The 20,562-nt window shown below is 39.1% G+C and overlaps 5 protein-coding genes across 6 annotated transcripts; 3 read left to right on the forward strand and 2 right to left on the reverse strand.

Annotated features, from left to right (window-relative positions):
• Positions 1-1,819: 1,819 nt before the first annotated feature.
• On the forward strand, positions 1,820-2,889 carry LOC131666636 (prostasin-like). The gene is made up of 2 exons (XM_058939472.1): positions 1,820-2,104; positions 2,716-2,889. Exons 1-2 carry the CDS (start codon positions 1,820-1,822, stop codon positions 2,887-2,889), a joined length of 459 nt encoding a protein of 152 aa, XP_058795455.1.
• Positions 2,821-9,544, forward strand: LOC131666494 (zinc finger protein 726-like). 2 transcript variants are annotated; one of them, XM_058939213.1, is made up of 7 exons: positions 2,821-3,058; positions 6,400-6,482; positions 6,882-7,169; positions 7,462-7,847; positions 8,075-8,513; positions 8,882-9,070; positions 9,157-9,544. In XM_058939213.1, exons 1-6 carry the CDS (start codon positions 2,970-2,972, stop codon positions 9,061-9,063), a joined length of 1,467 nt encoding a protein of 488 aa, XP_058795196.1. In that variant the 5' UTR covers positions 2,821-2,969; the 3' UTR covers positions 9,064-9,070; positions 9,157-9,544. The 2 variants fall into 2 exon arrangements, with proteins under 2 accessions (XP_058795196.1, XP_058795197.1); XM_058939214.1 differs by lacking the exon at positions 2,821-3,058 and adding an exon at positions 5,269-5,509.
• Positions 9,545-9,903: 359 nt separating this feature from the next.
• Positions 9,904-11,117, forward strand: LOC131666486 (protein FRG1 homolog). The gene is made up of 5 exons (XM_058939200.1): positions 9,904-10,038; positions 10,114-10,193; positions 10,330-10,622; positions 10,684-10,883; positions 10,957-11,117. The coding sequence occupies exons 1-5, from the start codon at positions 9,980-9,982 to the stop codon at positions 11,102-11,104; spliced, it is 780 nt and encodes a 259-aa protein (XP_058795183.1). The 5' UTR covers positions 9,904-9,979; the 3' UTR covers positions 11,105-11,117.
• Positions 11,118-11,190: 73 nt separating this feature from the next.
• LOC131666485 (DCN1-like protein 5) lies at positions 11,191-17,558 on the reverse strand. The gene is made up of 6 exons (XM_058939198.1): positions 17,423-17,558; positions 17,124-17,300; positions 15,653-15,888; positions 13,304-13,670; positions 12,654-12,861; positions 11,191-12,589 (listed from the first exon to the last, which is right to left on the reverse strand). The coding sequence occupies exons 2-6, from the start codon at positions 17,232-17,234 to the stop codon at positions 12,507-12,509; spliced, it is 1,005 nt and encodes a 334-aa protein (XP_058795181.1). The 5' UTR covers positions 17,235-17,300; positions 17,423-17,558; the 3' UTR covers positions 11,191-12,506.
• Positions 17,559-17,718: 160 nt separating this feature from the next.
• Positions 17,719-19,780, reverse strand: LOC131666540 (26S proteasome non-ATPase regulatory subunit 6). The gene is made up of 5 exons (XM_058939311.1): positions 19,556-19,780; positions 18,776-19,127; positions 18,368-18,696; positions 18,127-18,295; positions 17,719-18,051 (listed from the first exon to the last, which is right to left on the reverse strand). Exons 1-5 carry the CDS (start codon positions 19,698-19,700, stop codon positions 17,877-17,879), a joined length of 1,170 nt encoding a protein of 389 aa, XP_058795294.1. The 5' UTR covers positions 19,701-19,780; the 3' UTR covers positions 17,719-17,876.
• Positions 19,781-20,562: the final 782 nt, after the last annotated feature.

Here is a 20,562-nt window from a genome sequence, read left to right on the forward strand (position 1 = left end):
ATTTGAATTTCTAAACTCAAAACAAAATTTATTTTCCTTTGAAGTTAATTATTTAATTATTAAAAATTCGAAAGTCAGTAATTCAAATTTAGTGCCTTGCTGTAAATTATTTTTGACAAGAAGTTAATAGTAACACATATTAATTATTTTTTCCATAATATTCTGGATCATTTCAATTAAATTTTATGTCGATTCGTGATGTCGACAAAGACGAGACATTTAATTACGCTGTTTTCGGTTTGCACTCTCGTGCAATAAAACCGGGACCAGCGGGTTGTGGAATCTAACTTTCCCTAGCAGACATCTCTATCTCAAACAATTGCAGAGACCCGAATTTAGCTAATCATAAGGCTAGTATTGATCCAAACACTTGCACGACCAATATAGCGTGAAATTAGAAAATTGATGTGATAGTTTGTCCGTTCACAAACTAGCAAACAGAAAAGTTGAAAATTAAAATTTTAATAAGAAACTTACTTATATCAATATAGTTATTGCTGATTCTTCTATAATACAGCTTTGCACGAATTCAAAAAAATATTGAAAATTGAGAGTCTCCTGCAACAGCTGTATAAGATGAAATTGAAACTGTCTTAAACGAAAATCGAAATTACAAAATACGAAAAGTGATGTTCTGTGAACTACAGGTCGAACAGTGCTTGGCCCAAATACGCGAGGCCTTTTATCAGTTGAAGAGGTGACATCCCTCCTCTTGCTCCCATAATGTCTTCTAGAAGTTGATGAGATCATGTTACTGTGATTGGTTCAAAAGTCGATTTATAAGTAGCCGGAAGTGTGATCGGCTTTAAGATACATGAGCGGGCACATTTGAATTTAATTCTTTTCTTCAGACCTGTCTACAATACAATGTTCATTACAATTGATAATTTAATAAACACTATTGATATTTAATACTTTTATTAAATTAAATTTATTGAATTAAAGTTTATTGAACAAATTATTTATAAAAGAAGAAATTTTTTAAATTTTTATTTATATATACTAACTGTGAATTTCATTAAGAAATATAATTTTATGATGTTTAATAATACATTCATCAGTTTATATGATTAATAATGTTAGAACGCTTATTATCTGTTAGTAACTTACGGAGAGCGAGAGTAAGAGAGAGAGAGAGAGCTTAAGGTCTGTAAACGACATAATTTTTGTTAGAAAATATTAAGTTTTATAATCATATTTGAAAATAATTTTGTAAGCTTTTCATAACTCTTTCAATTTCTTATCATGCGCATTCGTGCCTAAAATATAAATATATTGATTTACTCTAATCTCTCATCTCGCTTAGTCATAGATTTTAACGATTTTTAAGATTTAGATTTCTATGAAAGAAAAGGTTTTTACCGTATATATTTAAAAGAAGGAACATAAAAGTTTATTGGAATATTTAGCCATCGTCACATATAATTTATTATAAAAAACCGTAAATTTAAAAATTAACAATGTTTAATAGAAAAAAAATTCATCATCAAATAAAAAATATAATGAATCGTAAGCCAAAATTAACAATTCTTCAAGACTCTTGAAATAACATACTAAGAAATTGAATTCAATCTATATACAAGCAAAACAGCTAAACGAAAAATAAAACGCAAGACATAGTTTAATTTCAATGTCCTCATGATAAAAATTCAAAGGATGATAATCGGAATGATTGTAGTAATGTTATCGTCGTTGTTTGCCGCAGCGTTAAAGTACAAAAACTGAATTCAAACTGATTTCGCACGCGCGAACAAAAATTATTGCCGTCTCTCTTGAAAATAATAACAAATCATTGAATTTCCATTGTGGTACAGCACTGATGAAGCTCGCTCGTCCAGCACCGTTGTCCAAGGTAGTCCGCACGATTTGTTTGCCGAGCGAGGCGAGCGACGACGATGGAATCCAGCCACGAGGACGTCAACATTGCGTCACTTCAGGCTGGGGCAGATCGGGACCGTCGCCCTCCTTGTCGAACGCACTGCTCGAGGCGAGCGTGCCCCTGCTCGAGCTTGCCGAGTGCGTCAAAGCCTATGGCAAATCCGTGCCCATTCGCGAGGGACACCTGTGCGCTGGCAACACCGACGGCTCGTCTGGCAGTTGTGTTGTGAGTACGCCAAGCTGCTTCTTGAGATTTTTCGGATTCTCGCTTGTTTTTCCTAGCAATATTTTCGGTGAATTATTTTTAGAACAAGAATATTGTCGAATTGTTTGACTTCGCTTTGAATTCCATTTCAGGGGTGAGACAGGAAAGCCACATTAGTTACAGTTGCAATCAGAGGGCTTGAACTTTTTAAAAACAATTTATGAATTTATGATTGGGAAAATAACTAAAAACTCGTGTAATTATTTGCATTGCTTGGATATATTTTTCAAAATAGACGCACGCGAACGCTAAAAATAATCGGCATTATTGACAATCGGCAAATATTTCGAAAAGTATTTTTTTTTTCTCAAAAGCAAACCTTGCCTCTCTCTCTCTCTCTCTCTCTCTCTCTCTCTCTCTCTCGGTGCTTACAGCGCGTATTTGCTTTACGTTCTATTATTTGGCTCACTCAACTTTGAATTTCACGGCTTGCTTGGGATTAAACGCGCGTACAGACAGATGTTCCCACGCGAGGTGAAATATCGCATCGCGGAGTCGAGCCTTTTTTGCGCGCGCACACGCGCTGTCCATTACGAACTGCGAGCAGTGACACGAAACAAATGCATTTGCAGGGCGACTCCGGTGGGCCGTTGCAGTGCCGCCGTGCCGACGGCGTTTGGCAGCTCGTCGGAGTGACGTCATTTGGCTCGGGTTGCGCTCGGCCCGGATATCCCGACGTCTACACCAAGATCCAGTATTACATCACGTGGATCCGTGACACCATCGCCAACGACATCGATGGATAATAACTCGGTGGACCACCAAAGCCACGACAGTCGTCGCTGCGCCGTTCACGTCGCCATAACGACGGACGATCCCTCGGAAAATGGGCGATTCGATCGGCCGGACCGAGGATACTCTGGGCATCGCGTGCACGCGGTCGGCGCGACGCTCCGAGCGGAAGCTGCGAGAAGTGTAAATAAAATTGTAACATAGACGCGCGCAGAAGCGAGGAGGACAGGCAGCGAGAGCCGAGGTGGCGCGTCCGATGTAGAATCGATACTGCGCGCGCGGGGCCCTTGCGTCAGCTCGGCTCGGCCGGCGCCCACGGCTTTCGTTATTTATCGCTCGCGGCGCGGGCGCGCGGGGCCGATCGATTTGGCCCGGCGCCGCGCGGCCAGCGGACGAGCCCTCGACTTCTTGCGTGTACCCGGCGTGCCTGCCTCGTCGCGCGCGCGCCTGTCGAATCCTATCGTCATTGTAATCATGTGTAATCGTCGTTGTCAACCAATGGAGAACGGCACTTTCAATAAAAGAAATTGGAGAAGTGTAGCACATAATATCGCACCGAAGATCGATGCTGCGTGCACGACAATTCCCGCGGGCCGCGCGCGTGCGCGCGCATGCACACGCCGGCTTCGTTAATCTAATGCGCGCTAATGCAATTATGTGCATGCGTCTTGGCGGCACGCGCTCGGCACGTATGTACCCTACAGCAAGCCTTTCCCATCTCTCACCGACGTCTGCGACTTTTCTCCACTTTGTCATTGCCTGCTTCGGATAAATTTTGTACTGCGTTATAATTCAATCCGGCTTGCTCTGTGTGCGTGTGCGCGTGTGTGAGCTTTTGAATTATGCAGCGATGTGACGGATGACGTGAAGGCATACGTTGTATTTGATTTTCAATTCCGGCTCGTCGGTTAAATTTGACAATTTTCCTTTTATCGTCGTGATATTTTTCCAAAGTTGGCGAGAAAGAGTAGCCGCTCATTACACGGGCGAAACGAACCCACCGATAATAAAAGCTTGCGCTCTTTCGCGTCGACCTCCTCGCCAGTCATCGGATCCGACGACGCTCGTGTCACAGTTTTCATTGGCGAAGACACGTCCAGCATTGAGCCCACTGCTCCGCTCGCGTCGCGGATACATAAAAAGCAGGCGGGGCGGGGAATTCAATAGGCTCGTACGGGCACTCGAGCGGCGCGAAATTACACGCCCACGCGACGCCAGCGGCCCATAAAGAAGCGCCGAGCGAATTCGAAAGAACGGCGCGGCGCGCACGCAACGCGCGCCGGAGCTAATTAGAAATTGCAGGGTCGCGCGACAGGCTAATTAAATCCGGCCGACAGTGTGTCACTGGCGCAGGCGGCGGGACCGAAGAGCCAGCAGCGCGCGCCTGTCCGCCGAGTAGCGTCCGATTTGCCGTGCACGCAGCGCGCACCCGTGGGATCGCGATCGAGCGAGTCGATCGACCGTCGGCTAATGCGCCCACAGTCGAAGCTCATCAGCCTGAGGCGCCGACGGGGGCCACTCGATAATGCAATCACGCCTGGAATACGACGGCGCGGGGCGCACGTGCGGCGGCGCGTCGATGGCCACGCTGTCGCGCGGCCCGATTCGCGCGCGTACACTCGGAATATTGGTCGATCCGCGCCCGTGCGCGACCGCAAAAGTGTCGGGGCGACGCGCGAACGAAGCGCGCGCGTCGCTTATTTCGCGTGAATCGGGCTGAGCCACAGGTGCACGCGCGCCCACATCTTCGTTATTAAACACGACCGAAGCTAACGAGCAGTTTGAGCGCGGCTAAACGGCCATTAGCTGATTAACGCCGATTCCGGCAACGACTGCTGTATACGTGCATGTAATGAGATTTTCCCTCTCTCTCTCTCTCTCTCTCTCACTCCCTGGAGATAAAATTGCACGACTCTTCTGTTGTGCGCGTGCCCTTTTGTCGTTCTCCTGCTGTCCGCGTGCTGCGTCTAGTGGGCAAAGTACCGTTATCACTTTTCGTAAAAATCAGTTTGACAAGCCCAAGTTCATAACGTTCAATTTCCTTATGATGATAATATACAGCAATTTCCGAGTAAATAGATACATTATATGCTAATGGGCGCGCAAGAGTCGCGCGTGATATTTGGGCTCGGTATTACCCGCGGGGGGATAATAGCGGCTCCAGGTATGTATCTATTCTCTGTCTCTCTTACGCACACACACAGAATATCGTGACACGTGTCTGCATTGGACCAACGATCATCACTGTAGTTTGCCTATACACCTGTTTCGAATTTTCCGTTGAATCGACTCGCTCATGAGGAACCCCCGTGCATTCGTCATCGATAAAACTTTCGTCGGAAATTCTTTACAGTTGCGAATTCGGCTGCGTTGTTTTTATTATTGAACAACAGTGATGTCTGTACGCTCGTACTGACGATAAGAAGAAGAAGGGACAGAACATTTTCCATATCTGTAAAAATCATCGTCTGCCCTGATAAGAAGGGGCTACGTTATCGGCAGTACGTCCCTGGCAACAATCCACTCATCCCCGTCTGCCCGTAAGCGCGAGAGAGAAAGAAAAAGAGCCAGCAGCCGCAGACTAGCAGCAACACAGTTACCGCGCGCTCAACTCGACGTCACACACACACATAGGTATAGTTATACACACAGATAGAACAGTACGTAGTATATAGAATAGGCAGAGTGGTGGTCGTCTTTGGTGGTCGTCGTGTAGCAGTCACTGGCAGTCGCATCGTCCCTTCGTGGTGTGGTGCCTTCGCGCTGCCCCCGGAAAAAGGGCTGGTGGCTGGCGCGTCTCCTCCGGAAAGAGACAGACTTGGCGAGCGCAGTGTTTCTATGTGTGCGTAATACGCATGCAATGTACATATAATACATACGCGCGTTTGGCAAAGATAGTGTGTGAATACGCCTAGCAGTTGCAATCTTTCGGTCTGGACGACTGCGAACTGCGAGGCGCCAAAGCGTCGCGGGCATAACCGCATAACCTAAACCTCGTAAGAGGCGTCCAGTCCAGTTTTAATTATTGTAGATTACTCAATATGAGTGACTTCGAGGACTACCCGCGGACTAGATACCTGTGCAGCTCTTAGTGCAACAAGTTCGATTATGCGTTGAATAAAGCCGCAAAAGAAAAGTGTGCATTTTCTCTCTCACACATATTCTCCTTGTGTGCGCTCGTGTGTGTGTATCTCGCTACTACTTAGTGCCTGTGTAGGAGAACAGTTTGTTTTGTTTGTTTACCCTTTCGCCGAAAAAAAAGTGCGGAGACGCCGTCTCTTTTTTTCTTTCTCGTGACTCACGACGCGACGACGACATCGACGACAAAATCCTGGCCCGAGTACGTGTGAAAGTCTCAAAAAAAAAATCAGCAGAGTGAAAGTGCGTGCGTGTCTAAGTGTATGCGAGCACTCGCGAGAGCAACGTATATCTACTTTTTTCTCGGAAGGGCCACTCGCTCGTACACATACTCGTGCAGCCGATCGACAACACTTCTTTCAATTTTCCTTTTTACCTGCTTGAAGCTTATCCAGAGTCGTGGACTCGCCGTGGTGTAGCTACCGAAGGGCTGCAGTTGCTGCTGCTTCCAAGATGAAGGAGGAGAAAGGTTAGTTTTTATGTTCACATTGGCTTCTTTGCTTGCCTTTGTTAAACTAAAAAGTATGTGTATGCGTACATTAATAATCAATTTAGATATCGTGATTGCAAGTTTGCAAAAAAATTTCTATTAATTATTCGATAGATCTTTGAATCTGAGTCTTAATGTTCCCTATATTTTCACATGTTAAACGATTGTTCTGTAAGTTATGAAGCTTTCTAATAACTATTAAATTATTTGGAAAAATTTAATGATCATAATTTGATTTTTGTTTTAAAATCACCCATTACTCCAGTTATGATATAACAATGTTTCCTCTGCTAAATGATTGATTCATCTAGATTATCAAATGTCAAATTGAACTATTTGATTTGCATAACAGCTTAAACCATCAATTATCCATTTCAGTTGATTACGATCCAGATGCACTAAGTACAACACAAACCAGTGCGCTATCGCTAACCAATCCACCTGCACTTCATCTTGGTCCACTGTTAACACCTGGAGCTAATGATACTATCTCCATAGTTATACCACTGTCTGCACAACTAGCGTCACTTTCAAGAAACGCTGCCTTTCAACAACAGATGATGGTTAACTGCAAACAAGAAAACGTAGATATCACAGAGAAAAAGCCTGATATACCCAAGAAACCGAAACCTACTCCAGTTAGAATAAAAGAAGATAAAACTAAAGGTTAATTTAATTATTTTTGTTTAGATGCTTAGTTTGGAAAATAAATTTTCTTTTGATTCAGCTTCTACTATTTAAGAGCAAGTCTTACATGTAATGCATGACTATTAACTTTTGAAATTCATATAGGTATCTAGGCCTCCATATATTGGTATTACTGGTTGAGCATTTATAAATTTTTTATATCAGAAAAAAGAACATTTTCAGTAACATTGAAAAAAGTACTGTCTGTAAAAGTTAGATGTTTAAAACATTGCAATTGTTTTTTTTATTAAAATGCATTACAAATCCGCAGGTTGTCCTTATCCGAACTGCAGTAGATACGGTCGAGCGTTTTCACGGGCACATGATCTAAAACGACACATAGCACGACACGAGGCTCGTGAGAATAAAACGCCTGAAGTTCAACCGCCGACACAACAGCATCATCACCATCATCATCATCATCATCATCAGCCCCCGCCACAACAACATCATCATCATCAACAGCTGGTGTGGCCATGTCTCGTGTGCAGTGCACATTTTTTCAGTGAGGCCATGCTACAGAAACACAGGCTCATCCATGAGAATGCCGACACTTCGATATCGTCCACCAGTGGACCGCCCTATACTTGCAATTTTTGCAAGAGAACTTTCCCTGAGGAGGGATTACTCAATGCACACTTGCCATCCCATATTAAGGTAACCTTTGTATATTATAATACTTTCCCTCTTGAAACTTTTTCTTTGATACATCTGTCAATTAGCTTGTATTATATTCATATTGAGTAGTTTTTTTTTATAAAGTCAATTCGTCGGTATTTATTTAAAACTATAACGGAATCAAATCCGGTAGACATTCTTTGTTATTTTTTTTTCGATTGTTATTGTTCTTACAGCAAAATAATCTCTTTGTTTTGTTAAAACAGTCTGAGCCACTATTGGCAGCATTTCAACAACCCCCAACGTCAGCCGCAGCAGCAGCAGCGACGGCACAGCGGCTTTTATTACCCAATGGGCCACCGCCTCCACTAGCAACACCGTCAATGGTCTCAGCATCGTCTATTGCCACCGGAGATGACGATTATCGCCTTGAAGACATGTTGCTTATTCGTAAAGGACCAGGCAAAAGTTTGGCCTCGACATCATCAGCATCGAATTCATCGTCGTCGCCCGGTAAAATCAGATGCGAATACTGCAGCAAAACATTTAAGACTAAATGGACTCTGAGTTCACATGTTGCTGCTCATGAAGGACGTTTTCAGTATCAATGCTGCATCTGCAGCAAACGCTTCGTTAGAAAAAGTCATTACGAAAGCCATGTCAGGTCGCATGATGCGGCTAGACCCTACGTCTGTGAACATTGTGGTAAGATTTGTATTTTTATTTCTTTTCTATGTTATTAAGTTTCAATTTTAGAGATTTATTTTTTTTTATAATGTCCTACTCGATTGCTGATATGATGTATTAATATAATTTCTTAGTAACGAATTCAATGTGTATAAAGTATAACGGAATATTGTTTGTTAGTATTTTGCATTAGTAAAGGGATGTACAAAAGAACTTGACGCGAAATAGTGTAATGTATATAAAAATATTAGTAAAGACGGTTATAACGTATTTTCAAGTTCAAATTCTACAGTATACAAGAAAAACAGGGATCGCACTTTACTCTTCCTGCAAATTACTATATTAGAAATGTACTTTAAATATGTCAATGTTTTTGTATTCAATAGGTAAAACTTTTAAAGAAAGTAAGCACAGAAGAGAGCATTTGAAGAGGAAGCATCCGACGAATCGAACCGCTATACAGTCATTGTTGGATAGCATAAGTGCTTGTGTCAATGAGGATGCCGCCGCCGCTGCAGCTGAACAGGCTAAACTCACTATACTTATGCCTATGAACTTCAGCACTTAAACACAAGGTAAGAAAAAGTTTGTTTTAATAGATTAAATTTCATAGCAAATTATTACACATGCAAAACTAATTTGATGAATGTTCGTTTTATAGGTTCTTAAATTTAAGAGTTTTTTTACTGCAAAAGAGGTATTTACGTAACCAAAGCGCCAAAGATCATGATGGGAGCCATCGCCAAGAGCTTCAACAGAATTGAGAATAGTTTGGAAACGAATGCCTCAACGTAACACTGAATAATGTATTGTTAAGCATAAGAGAAATCTCATTCTATCACGAACCATGTTGGAAAATGAATGTACTTAAGACGAAAAGGAATTACTTTTCGTACAGCAAATTGAGGGTGATCAGAAGAAAGCGATCACGTACAAATGTAATACATCACGTACAAACAAATTATTTTGCGTACAGTGAACTTCATTGTTTGATAAATGTATATGTCATTTGAAACGAACTATAAGAACATGTCAATAAAAGATGTTTACTCTTTACAAATTATTCACTTGATTTACATTAATCACGAATTGTCCTTCCCATATAAATGAAAAATATTACGTGTCAAAATTATTTTAACAAAAATTCTTAAAATTAATGAAACTAATTTGTATAAATAATCTACTTGTAATTTTTAATATTCCACACCAATGGAAAGAGAATACAAACTATTTTTTTGCAGCTAAATAATTAAGAAACAGGAAGTCAATAGATATAATATTTATTCAGCATCTCTTTCCTCTCCCATTGTTTTTCATTGCTTGGTGTCGTTCACCGTTCGTTTGACTTCCCGCTTCGGATTCGGACGTGCTTGGCTTGGCAGCACCTGCCATTGTAGTTGTTTACATCCTCGAAGTTTACATCAAGCTGGATTGACTAAAGTTTTTTACATTTATTGTTTTTACTATTAACAAGTATAGTAAGAATGTCTGAATACGAGGTAGTGCGTACTAAAAAATTAGTATTGAAAGGAGAAAAACAAAAGTAAATACAATTTAGATTATAAATTATACGTAACTGCAAAATATAATTAATTATTTTTATTTTAAATTAACGTAGATCTAAGAAAAGGAAGCACAAGAAACAAGGACGAAATGAAGAATCTAATAATTCTAGAGACGAAGATACTCTGCATCATGGTAATCTATTAAAAATTTGTAATTTTTATGTGTGGCAACATAACCTCATATTTTCTATACATTGTCAAGTTTTCAAAAACGCATTTTTCTTATTCTAACAAGTTTTTGATTGTTTAATAATTTTGATGTTTTATAGGCGGTTGGAGAAAAGCATCAAGCGTACCAGAAATTACAGGCACAATAGCTATTGAAATAGGAAATCTCACTTATATGAAAGCTCTTGATAACGGTTTGTTTACCCTGGGAGCACCACATGATGAAGGCGACCCTCCTCATCCAGAAGAGATCTTTACAGCATTTTCAATCAACGAAACAAAAATTTCACTAAAGTCTGGTTATGGAAAGTATATTGGAGTTGAAAAGAAAGGAATTGTTGTGGGTCGAAGCGATGCTGTTGGGCAAAATGAACAGTGGGAGCCCATATTCCAGGTAATTTTTTATTATTAAAAATAAATTTAAAATGATAAGATATTGTGTTTTTGTAACACAGGATGGAAAAATGGCAATTTTAGGAAACAATAATTGTTTCCTCTCTGTTGCTGAAGATGATGATATAGTTTGTAATAAAAGCACAGCAGGACCCAGTGAGTATGTATGGGTAAGAACCATGGCTCAGCAAATTGAAGATCCAACCAAAGATGGTCCTAAAGAAGAACAGGGTTCTTTAGAAGAAGTTGAAGTAAATTATGTGTGAGTATTTACTCTTTTCAATTATAAACTTGTAGTATTATTAACTAACCTGTTTAATTAATTCAATTTATAGGAGAAAATTCCAAAAATTTCAAGATAAAAAATTAAGGATCAACAAGGATAATATGGTAGAATTGAAGAAAGCGAAAGAAACTGGTAGTTTGCATGAAACTCTACTTGATAGACGTAGTAAAATGAAAGCTGATCGATATTGTAAATAGTTTTTACTATAACATGCATAATTGTATATAGGAATGATAACAACTAAGGTATTTTATTGAAAAATTTTATTGAACGATATTGCCTTTCACATACATACAAGTCGATCTTTCAATCAGTTTCCACTTTAAAGTCATTCAAATGACTGTAATGTAAAATAAACAATTGATAAGCTAATTTAGTAAAAAAAGCAGCAGAAAAGTTTTATTTCACTTCAATTATCATACAATTTGTCCAAGATCAAATTTATACAAATGAATTAGCTTTACGCATCCAATAAATTTAGATATTTAGAAAAGTATTTAAGGTCCTTTAAAATGAAATTTAATACAAAAAGACCAAAAGCTATATTAAAAGTTCCTCGATTGTGCTTTGACAGCTGAATATTATAACATTGAAAAACTATACTTGCTTTGTCTCGTCATTAACGAATCTTCACGTAACATACTTTCAAAATAAAAAGAAAGAAAAATAAATGTTACTTTTTGATTCTCAATAAGATTAGACTTCAACAAATCTTATACCGTGTGGATTGTATAAAATAATGAACCTTAATAACTAATAGGTGCTCCGAAAGCGAGAAATTAGTTCGGTAGAAAACATCTTTCTCAAACTCTCGAACGAAAACTTCATTCTTTCTATCGAACGCTTTGACGGTTGCTTTAATAGTCACAGCTTTTGAACTCAGTTCATGGAGCATCGTTTATAAGAACCTTTGACTCCGCGCTCGGACTTTTCTTTTTTTGTTACATTTTTGCTTAATGACTTGATTATTTTTTTCTTTGCGACAAAACAAAAGTCAGTTGAAGCTAAATGATCATGTCGCTTGCAGAAAAAAAAGAACTATGAATTAATGAACAGCTACGTTGGAATTCGTAGAAATTTAATCAGGGTAGAATTATTTATAGTCTATCTATACCTTACTTATGCTCTAAAAGTGATAAATCTTACTTAAAAAAAATAAAGACATTAAATATACACAAAGATACGTGGCAAAATATAATTTGTTTGGTCTTATCATTGACAGAGACGTTGTTGTAAAGCTAGCGGTTTTTTGTTTTCGAAAATGTCGATGAATTATTTTTTTTTTTTTTGAATGGAGACAATTGCTCGCAGTAATTTACACGCATAAATTAAACACAATTATTCGAGAACACGCAACAGTCACGACCGGTCGTCGGTTAAATTTCCATCACACAATACGCACGTGAGATTTCTTGATAACTAAATTGTCGATCCACATAACGACGTAATGTTTTATAACTGAACAGGTAGAAAAAAAAATAATAAGCTACAGGAGAAAATTTTATTCTGCTTTTACGAGAAAGGTCGTTATCGCATCGGCGGCCGCGCGTGGTTAAACACATTGTTTCCGAAGGACGACTTTCTTTCTTTCCGAGAGTTTCAGCTATTTCTCGTCTCCGTCTGCTTCTCATCGCACTGTTGCGTTTTCAGCCATTCGACAAACTCGTCAAGCATTACTGGCCCTACAAAAACATGAATAATCAGTACTAGATATTCACCATTGCACTTGCTCAATCAAAGACTTACAGGCCCCGTCGAGGTCGTAATTGGAGAGATCATTGCTGATCGTTCTAGAGAACTCAAGGATATTAAACCATTGATCTTTGTTAATAACTTTGTACTTGGACTGGTCTAAGAATTTGGCGAACTGCGAGAACAGTGGCCAATGCCTACCCAAAAGCAGCTGCAACATCGCCCGTGCTGTCTCTACGTCCATACTTCGCTGATCCTTATCCTGCGTAAACAACAAAACATTCTTTCATTAATGCATTTCCTCGTCAGACGACTATTGTTTTTGCATGGATCAATGACTCGGCAAAGTTACAAATACTTTTAAAATAGGAATTTTCAAAAACGTAGTTTAAAACCACGTCGAGGTTCTAATTTTATATTCTAATTTTTTCTTTGAGATGCAAGGTTCGATTTCATCTGTCTGCAGCCAGCCGATTGTCTAACGACGCTCGAAAAAAAAAGAAAAATTTATCAATTTTTTTGCGCGAAATTTCTAAACTCTACGCATTTTCCTGCTGCTGCAGCCCTTTTCGACTTTCATCTCGCAAACTTCTAAAGGACAGAAAAATTCGAGCGATGCCTCTTCTCGCCGTCGAGACAAAAACTGCCCGTCGAAGGGGAGGAGACGAGGAGCTGCATCCTCGCTCCAAAAGTCGTACACTCACCCTTGCAAAGTCGTAGGCGTATCTGTAGATGCCTTTGAAAGCGTAAGGGTCGTTGAGCTGATTCCTAAGATAGTCTAGCCTCTGCTTGACCTTGGCAGCCGAGTCGCACTGCATCTCGGTAAGGCCCTTGAACCACTCGTCCTGGCTGAAGAATCCCATCTGGCGGGCGTTCATCTTGTAGGCGAGCACGAGCATGACGACGTTCTCGGGCTCGACGCCGATGTCCTCGCAGAACTTCTCCATGCCGTCGGGCCCGAGCATCTCCGGCTCGTTGGCCGTGGTGTACTCGCGGAACCAGTTGAGGCAGCGTTTCTGCGAGAAGCCGCGCTCGTGCGCCCCGTCGTCCGTCCTCGTGTGGCGCCTCGAGCTGCAATCATCGTCGGTCGGCTCGGGGTTAGTGCTCGATTCGACGCGCGGTGGCGGTCGAGCGAGTCGCGCGCGGCTCTCTTCGTCGTCACCCATGCGCGTGCGGGGCCAGAGCACCGACGGCGGCCAGAGGGGGTGGGGAGGGGAGGGGGCACTCAAAAATACGCAGGCCGAGAGCCGAGCGCGCCGTCCGCTGCGACTACGAGCTGCTACTGCCGCGGGCCGCGACCGCGAGCCTCGGATTTATTTTCGAGTGTCACGTGCGAGTGGGCGAGGGACACGCGTAGCTTGGCTTGCTCCGAATTGCGCGCTCTCTCTTTTTTTTAGCTTTGGCTTGCATCGCGGCTTCGTTCATCCCCCAAGCAACGATGGAAAAGCTTCGGCGAGTCCGCGCGGCGTCGCCATCCCAACTCCAAGTAGTCCGACTGCGCTATCGAGAAATTCAAGTGACAAGTCGGATTCCGCGCCACGGACAGATGAAAAATAATCAGAAGCCGCTGCGGAATGGCGAGTGTGGGAGAGAGCGCGTTGTGAGGTAGCCTCGCTTGACATTCAGATTCGGATGATACTGCGTTGAGCAATGCAAACGGTGCACGTTTCGTATGCGGAAACGCAGAAAAATTGTGTTCGACCGACGTTTAATTAGCTTGCTTCATTGACAACATTAGAAAAATCGAATGCCAGCAAAAATGTTATTTGCTGTTGAAAGTCAAAGCGAGACTTGCTCGGGGGGCTTTCTTCCCAAGGAGGCCTCGGACGTCGGACAACTGACACCGATCGAGTTGAAAAAACTGATTGATAATCATTTTTGGTTCTCGACTTTTGGAGTCAATTGGCGTCGGTTAACTCTTCGTTGGAAAAAACTGACTGTTCGCTTGACATTCGGGTGTTCCGTGATCGTGCAGATAAAACACATAAATCCGCTATATTCTCATTATTAGTACAATGATAAATCACTCGATTATCTTCTGTTGCTGTGGCACGCGTCTGACGGACGATGTCCATTTACATAAAAAGACTCAAAGTCTTCTATGTCTAGTTAGGGCATAAAAGCAATGAAATTTTCAAAATTTTGTCCCGATATGGGGTTGAGCATCGAAAGACTCAGCGACACCACGGCGTTGTTCAGTTACGGATAAATGATACCACTCTATAATATTACAAAATAAAACGTTGAAACGACCGTTGTACGTACTCAACTACTAGATATACACTTTTCTCAAATCTGATAACACTAGTCAATAATGAAGATACGGAAATTCAAAATTCACAGTCAAAATCACAAACGCATTGAACGTCCTTTATTTCGATAATTTTTATTAAAAATGACATAACGATCTATTTGCTTTTCAATAACACGATAAATGTTTGACTATATAAAAGCACATTTCAGTGTATTATTTAGTATTTATTAGTATTATTCAGATATTTATTCGAACTACGGTGTTTCATAGCATATTTATAGTATGATTACTTGACTATTATATTAACTACTAGTTGCAACAGCATTTCTGACCCTTCATGCATGCAAGCTATTTCTCACAAGTGTGTATTTAATTAATAGCAACATGCTGACCAATCAACATTGATTTCATCACTCCTTGTCATGATATTTGACTACGTAAAGTAAGATCAAATTCCTTACATCAACAAAATTTCTTTCAATTCGAAAAAGTAAAATAGCTTATTTTATGGAAAAGTTTGATAGCAATTTTCAATGCAACAGATTTCAAAGGTTGGTTTACTGTGAATGTTGATGCAGCATGAATAATAAATAGTTTACAGTGCATACAATGACCATTGTATGTTTTCTGACTTAAAATCAATATTTTATTTCATTTTAGACAGTTTCCTTCGCTAAATATTAATCTTTGATCCAAGAATGCATTTTTTGGAGAACAACATCAATAAACAATAGAATCTATAACTTTCAATCTGTTGTCCAAATGAAATGTAAAAAATAAATGCGATTGTGATAATCACCTGGATGTGTGGCGAAATCTTTTAGCCTGATACCTCTGTGCATCATCTGGTGAGTTAGGCGCATTCTCAGCAGGATGGTTTGTAGTAGCTCTTCTCTTTGCACGAGGCATGCCTCGTCCTCCTGAACTTGCTGCTACTTGCTCGCCTGAAACTGGCTGTGGAGTATTATTGGCAGCGTACCTCCTGCTGCTAAAGTGATTTTGAGATTCTCTGCGGGACTCCTCCTCCCACACTGCCTGCAATTACAAAATTACTGTTATTGATCATTTGCATATTTGAGTGGGTTCAATTCTATAGCATCCTGACCAAGAATGGAATTGAAAACCAATCTGGAAATACTGGATAAAATACATTTCTTTTGAAATTTTGTCTCAAACCTTCTTTATGTCTGTAATTCATAATTGGATCAAGAGTTACTTGTTTCTTTTACCCGAGTCAAAATGCCAAGATAAAGGTTCGAAATGTGTCATAAGAATTTAGAGGTTCTAACACTTACAAATTAGTTTGATATTAACTTGACAGTTCATTACAACTTTTAAACAATTAACTATCATTGCTAGGCAACAATTTCATCTATGGTATTTTCTTCTGATAAAAATATATTGAATTTCAGATCATGCATACTTAAAAGTGTAAGAACTTATCAGTATTGATTTTTAGATAACGTGTATATAAGGGATTTTTAGTATCACTCACTAAAAATTGTTTCAAGCAGTAAAATTGTGTACTATTATATAAATAAGATCTTCATAATGAATGAGTTTAGAAATAGAAACTCGAATAGTCTTGAGGAGAGAGCAACTTTGATGGAAATTATAGGTAGTAATTAGTTAAACATAATTTTTATTTAGATGTGATATACTATTTCTTTATCTGTAATACAATAAAAGTCAACACCAAGATATTGTTGTTCAGATTAATATTTAAGAGGAATACTATAAACTGGTTACAAAATCAATAAATAGTAAATTAAATGGCAACCTAACCTAGACAAAGTATGGTACTTGGGAATGAAAACTTGAAATATTTTTCAAAGTATTGAAACGTCATGAGTTCAAGAGATGATTTATGCTGCAAATTGTAAAAAATTTCAAATAAAAAGAAAGAGTATATTACCTAAGCTAGAGAAGACTTGCTGAAAGTAATTTCAGAATATGATTGACGGTGTCTAGAAAAGTTGCAATATGCAATCAAGATGATTGGTATTTAGGAAGTAAAATATAAAATAGAGCATTGACTTTATCAGTACAATGGAAGCAGAGAGGCTGTGAAAAATATAGTCACATGCAAAATGGCACCCTGTCAATACTCAAAATTATTACATGACAAAAAAAGGTGTCTAATGGATGCTCCCCGAAATTTGCCAATAAATTGTAGAGCAGTAACAACGATAACAGAGAAAAACAAAGAGAAATACTTTTGGAAGTTGCAAATTCAACTTATATATGGTCGCGAGAGTAGATAAACTTACCAAGGAATCGAGGTGACCGCTAGACAAGTTGAAACTGCTGAGCCTGTCGGTGATGTACCCGGTGGCCCCCTGGTCCCGCTCGTTGCCTGGTCGTAGTGAAGTCAGATTCATCAATACATTATATGTGCAAGCGCCCTGGAGAGAGAATAGAGCCGCGACCAATGATTCCAACAACTCCTGCGTGCCGAACGCACAAACACACACAATGATTCGTTTGCTGTTAAGGCCTGTCTATGTAGGTATATCGATTCAGCGACGACTGACTTTCCACTTGGAGGAAAGTGTAAACTTAATCTTACCTCTCGGCGACGAGGCAAATTGCGAGGGTGTGGCACTCTCGTTCGGGCCACGTATAATGTGTCAGTCGGCGCGTCCTCGCCTGGCTCTTACTGTGTGTGCTCGCGCCTCACGCTTCCAAGGACGTGTGGTGCTAGCGACTTTTTACATAGCTATAAGAGGTTAGATTCAGTATGCTTCTGCGCGCGCGCGACTTTTTTAAAAATCAGTATATGTTTTGATACAGAAGCGCAGTAGAGACGATGATGTATTTTTTATAAATTTACTTTGAAACTCGTTTTGATATTAATTATTAATATATTTGTTTTTTTTATCAAAATCATTCAGTATTAACATTTGAGCTTCGTAGAAACGACAATGCAGAGATTTTTTTCGTTTAAATAAGTTTTTCACTTTGTAGTGATTTACAAATCACATGAATATCTGGTGATAACGATTTTTCCTTTTTCTCTTCTCTTAAATATTGATGACGCGCGATAACTTTTGTACTCGATTGAGCAAAAGATCACCTTGCTTGACCATCGCCTGATATTGCCAGTTCTTGCTATCAGGTCGATTAGTCTCCACAACTCCTCCCACTTGGTCGACTTTGCAGTGCAAACGACCTGCAGCGATGAAACGCGAGAGTTCCCTAAAAAAAAAATAATTGTCTTATTAGTTGATTATTTAAAAAGATTACACAGAAAGTGGTCTGCAAAATGCTTACTGATCAATGTAGTCGACAGTTACTCCAAACGCTTCTGCCATATACTGCAAAGTTAGTGATCTGTAAGACTCCAATAATTGAGTGTATGCGAGAATGCGCATTTCTCTGACATAGTAACGGTAATGTGGGTGAACTAAGAAATCTATACGCAAAAGACCTTCGACGTGTGCTGTAAACATAATACAGTTGTGTGACTGACCATCAAATGATGCTTAAATAGATTTTCAATTAACAAGCTTACCAAGATTTTTGAAGAAATCAGCATAGTGGCAGTTGTATAAAGAGAACAAATACTCTTTGATATCTGGATTACTATGCAATACTTCCAGAATTTCTGAACCTTTAATAATTTTGTCTCTGAGTTCATTGCGAGGTAAACTAATCATGCTTAAGTATACTGTATATCTAACAAATGTATTGTAATCCATAAGCTCATAACTCGTAAAGGTACTGATTGTGTCTAGGAAGAAAACAGCAGCTTCTTTAAAATCACGCACTGCTATGCAGTAAGTGCCTTGATATACTTTCAGCCGATTCCTTCTGTCCCAATCCCCTCCCTCCTCTATCAGTCTGGATTTATTTAACATTTAAATCTTACTTCATTGTATTGAAAAGAAAAATATATTTATAACAAAACATGAATACTTACGCTTCAGCTTTCTCAATATTTTTTGTAATCAGATCATGATCCAAGTAAAACAGGCCGATTCTGATATTGTGAAAAACAATATCAAGCTTGTGGCCAAGAGAAACTGTCTTTTCATAAGTTTTCTTGAAAGCGGCCAATGCACCTTCTTTGTCGCCAATCCTACACAGATGCTCTGATTTCTTCAAATTTGCTTCTCTCACCTCACCTTCTCCCAAGTTCTTCTCTGCATCTTCAATTATTCCATCTAATTCTTTTAGTTGCTCCTCATTTTTTGCTTTCATTTTAGTTAAAAGTCCTTCATCAACAGGCCAATTCAAGTCTCTACAGACTTCTTCATAAAATGGAGCCATGTCTGTAATATCATTAAATTAGGAATTAATGTTTTAGTTATCTTAGTTCATTGATTTTGTAATCATTATCAAAACATTATCAAATTAAGCTCTGCAGAATCATTGTCTGTTGAATTATTTAAAAGTAGGATATAAGCTCATTGTTTACTAATGATTAATTAATCAATCTAGTAAATAAAATAAAATTGTTTAATTTTTTTCTATCACTATAAGAAAATTTCAGCAAGATAATGGTTAGAGAACATCAAAAAAGGAGGTTAGATAGCGATGGTTTATTTAGTTTCCAAATTTGTAATTAGCAGCCCCTTAGAAAAAATTTAGATTGCCCACTAAGTACAAACACTGAATGAATTTTGAGATGTAAAATTGATGATGAATGCTAATAATAAATCTATACAAAGCGAAGCAAGAACAAAAAATGCAATCTCACTTTCAGCTTGGATGACATCCATGAGTTTGTTCTTGAGAGCGGCATCGTTCTTGTGCTCAGCCAAACTCAACAGGAACTTGGTCTGCGCTAACTCAAGATTTGGATTTTTTTCCAGACCCTCTTCTTCTAGATTTTCCAACGGCATTTTCGAACAAACCACGGAAGCTTTCTTTATAAAAAAACTCAAAGACAAAATGTCTCACGACACAAACTGAGTAGCAGCCGAGCCACCAGATAACTAACTGAAGTTAGCTTTCGACCGGTCGACTCAAATTCTTTAATACATATCGAATGAATCGTAGTAATGTTCAGGTCATTTTTTTCCGCAGAATTTTGCATAAATTTTGAAGTTTTTATTCAACATTATTGGAGTACTGATTCTTAACGATATAAGACCTTCGATATTCATATATTCTTTTTATTTAGCAAAAATAATTTCTCGTAAAATATAAAATATTACATTTACAAGATAATAATTGCTAAATCAACGCGTTGTTCGATCTTTATAATATCAATAACATTTATTCGTTAATTTTATGGGAATTGATAGGGACAAAAGGAAAGGATATAGACGTGATGCAACAAATAAAAAACATTGTTAAAATATGTATTAAAAAATAAAATCTTTATTCAATCTTATAGAAAATATATTTACATCCATATACTGCTTCTCCTAATAAACTTTTTATACTTCAAAGTGCTAAGGTCATTTATTCAATTTCATGTGTTTATTGAAATAAATGAAAGTTGGTAAATATTGCTCAAAACAAGCACGTTTCAATCAAACCATGCAAACGTACAAACCATACAATAATTTAAAAAAACTGAGTTTTTTTTTTATTGCACAGAATGCTTCTCTTACTGTTCATGCATAGAAACTTTAGGAATAGGGTTTACCCGATTATAACAGACAAGTACATTACGATACAAGTGTGGGAATTCGATAGGGAAGTAGATTTTTGTATCTTCCCGAATATGTGAAGTACGTTATTTCTGGACACTCCGGC

Source organism: Phymastichus coffea, unplaced genomic scaffold, assembly GCF_024137745.1.
Source record: "Phymastichus coffea isolate CEN01 unplaced genomic scaffold, Cenicafe_Pcof_1.1 PCOF00059, whole genome shotgun sequence".
NCBI classification, from domain to species: domain Eukaryota; kingdom Metazoa; phylum Arthropoda; class Insecta; order Hymenoptera; family Eulophidae; genus Phymastichus; species Phymastichus coffea.

Bases quoted from the DNA above. Each gene is read 5' to 3' on its own strand.
- LOC131666540 (XM_058939311.1), bottom strand. From the start codon at position 19,700: ATGCCGTTGGAAAATCTAGAAGAAGAGGGTCTGGAAAAAAATCCAAAT. The intron at 18,697-18,775 runs GTAAGTATTCAT...AAATAAATCCAG, and splicing joins AATATTGAGAAAGCTGAAGC to ACTGATAGAGGAGGGAGGGG. The intron at 18,052-18,126 runs GTAAGCATTTTG...TTTTTTTTTTAG, and splicing joins ACTGTCGACTACATTGATCA to GGAACTCTCGCGTTTCATCG.
- LOC131666485 (XM_058939198.1), bottom strand. From the start codon at position 17,234: ATGAATCTGACTTCACTACGACCAGGCAACGAGCGGGACCAGGGGGCC. The intron at 15,889-17,123 runs GTAAGTTTATCT...TTGTAATTGCAG, and splicing joins GCGGTCACCTCGATTCCTTG to GCAGTGTGGGAGGAGGAGTC. The intron at 12,590-12,653 runs GTAAGTCTTTGA...ATGTTTTTGTAG, and splicing joins TTACGACCTCGACGGGGCCT to GGCCAGTAATGCTTGACGAG.
- LOC131666494 (XM_058939213.1), top strand. From the start codon at position 2,970: ATGGGCGATTCGATCGGCCGGACCGAGGATACTCTGGGCATCGCGTGC. The intron at 7,848-8,074 runs GTAACCTTTGTA...TTGTTAAAACAG, and splicing joins ACTTGCCATCCCATATTAAG to TCTGAGCCACTATTGGCAGC. The intron at 8,514-8,881 runs GTAAGATTTGTA...TGTATTCAATAG, and splicing joins CTACGTCTGTGAACATTGTG to GTAAAACTTTTAAAGAAAGT.
- LOC131666486 (XM_058939200.1), top strand. From the start codon at position 9,980: ATGTCTGAATACGAGGTAGTGCGTACTAAAAAATTAGTATTGAAAGGA. The intron at 10,039-10,113 runs GTAAATACAATT...AAATTAACGTAG, and splicing joins TTGAAAGGAGAAAAACAAAA to ATCTAAGAAAAGGAAGCACA. The intron at 10,884-10,956 runs GTGAGTATTTAC...TTCAATTTATAG, and splicing joins GAAGTTGAAGTAAATTATGT to GAGAAAATTCCAAAAATTTC.
- LOC131666636 (XM_058939472.1), top strand. From the start codon at position 1,820: ATGAAGCTCGCTCGTCCAGCACCGTTGTCCAAGGTAGTCCGCACGATT. The intron at 2,105-2,715 runs GTGAGTACGCCA...ATGCATTTGCAG, and splicing joins GCTCGTCTGGCAGTTGTGTT to GGCGACTCCGGTGGGCCGTT.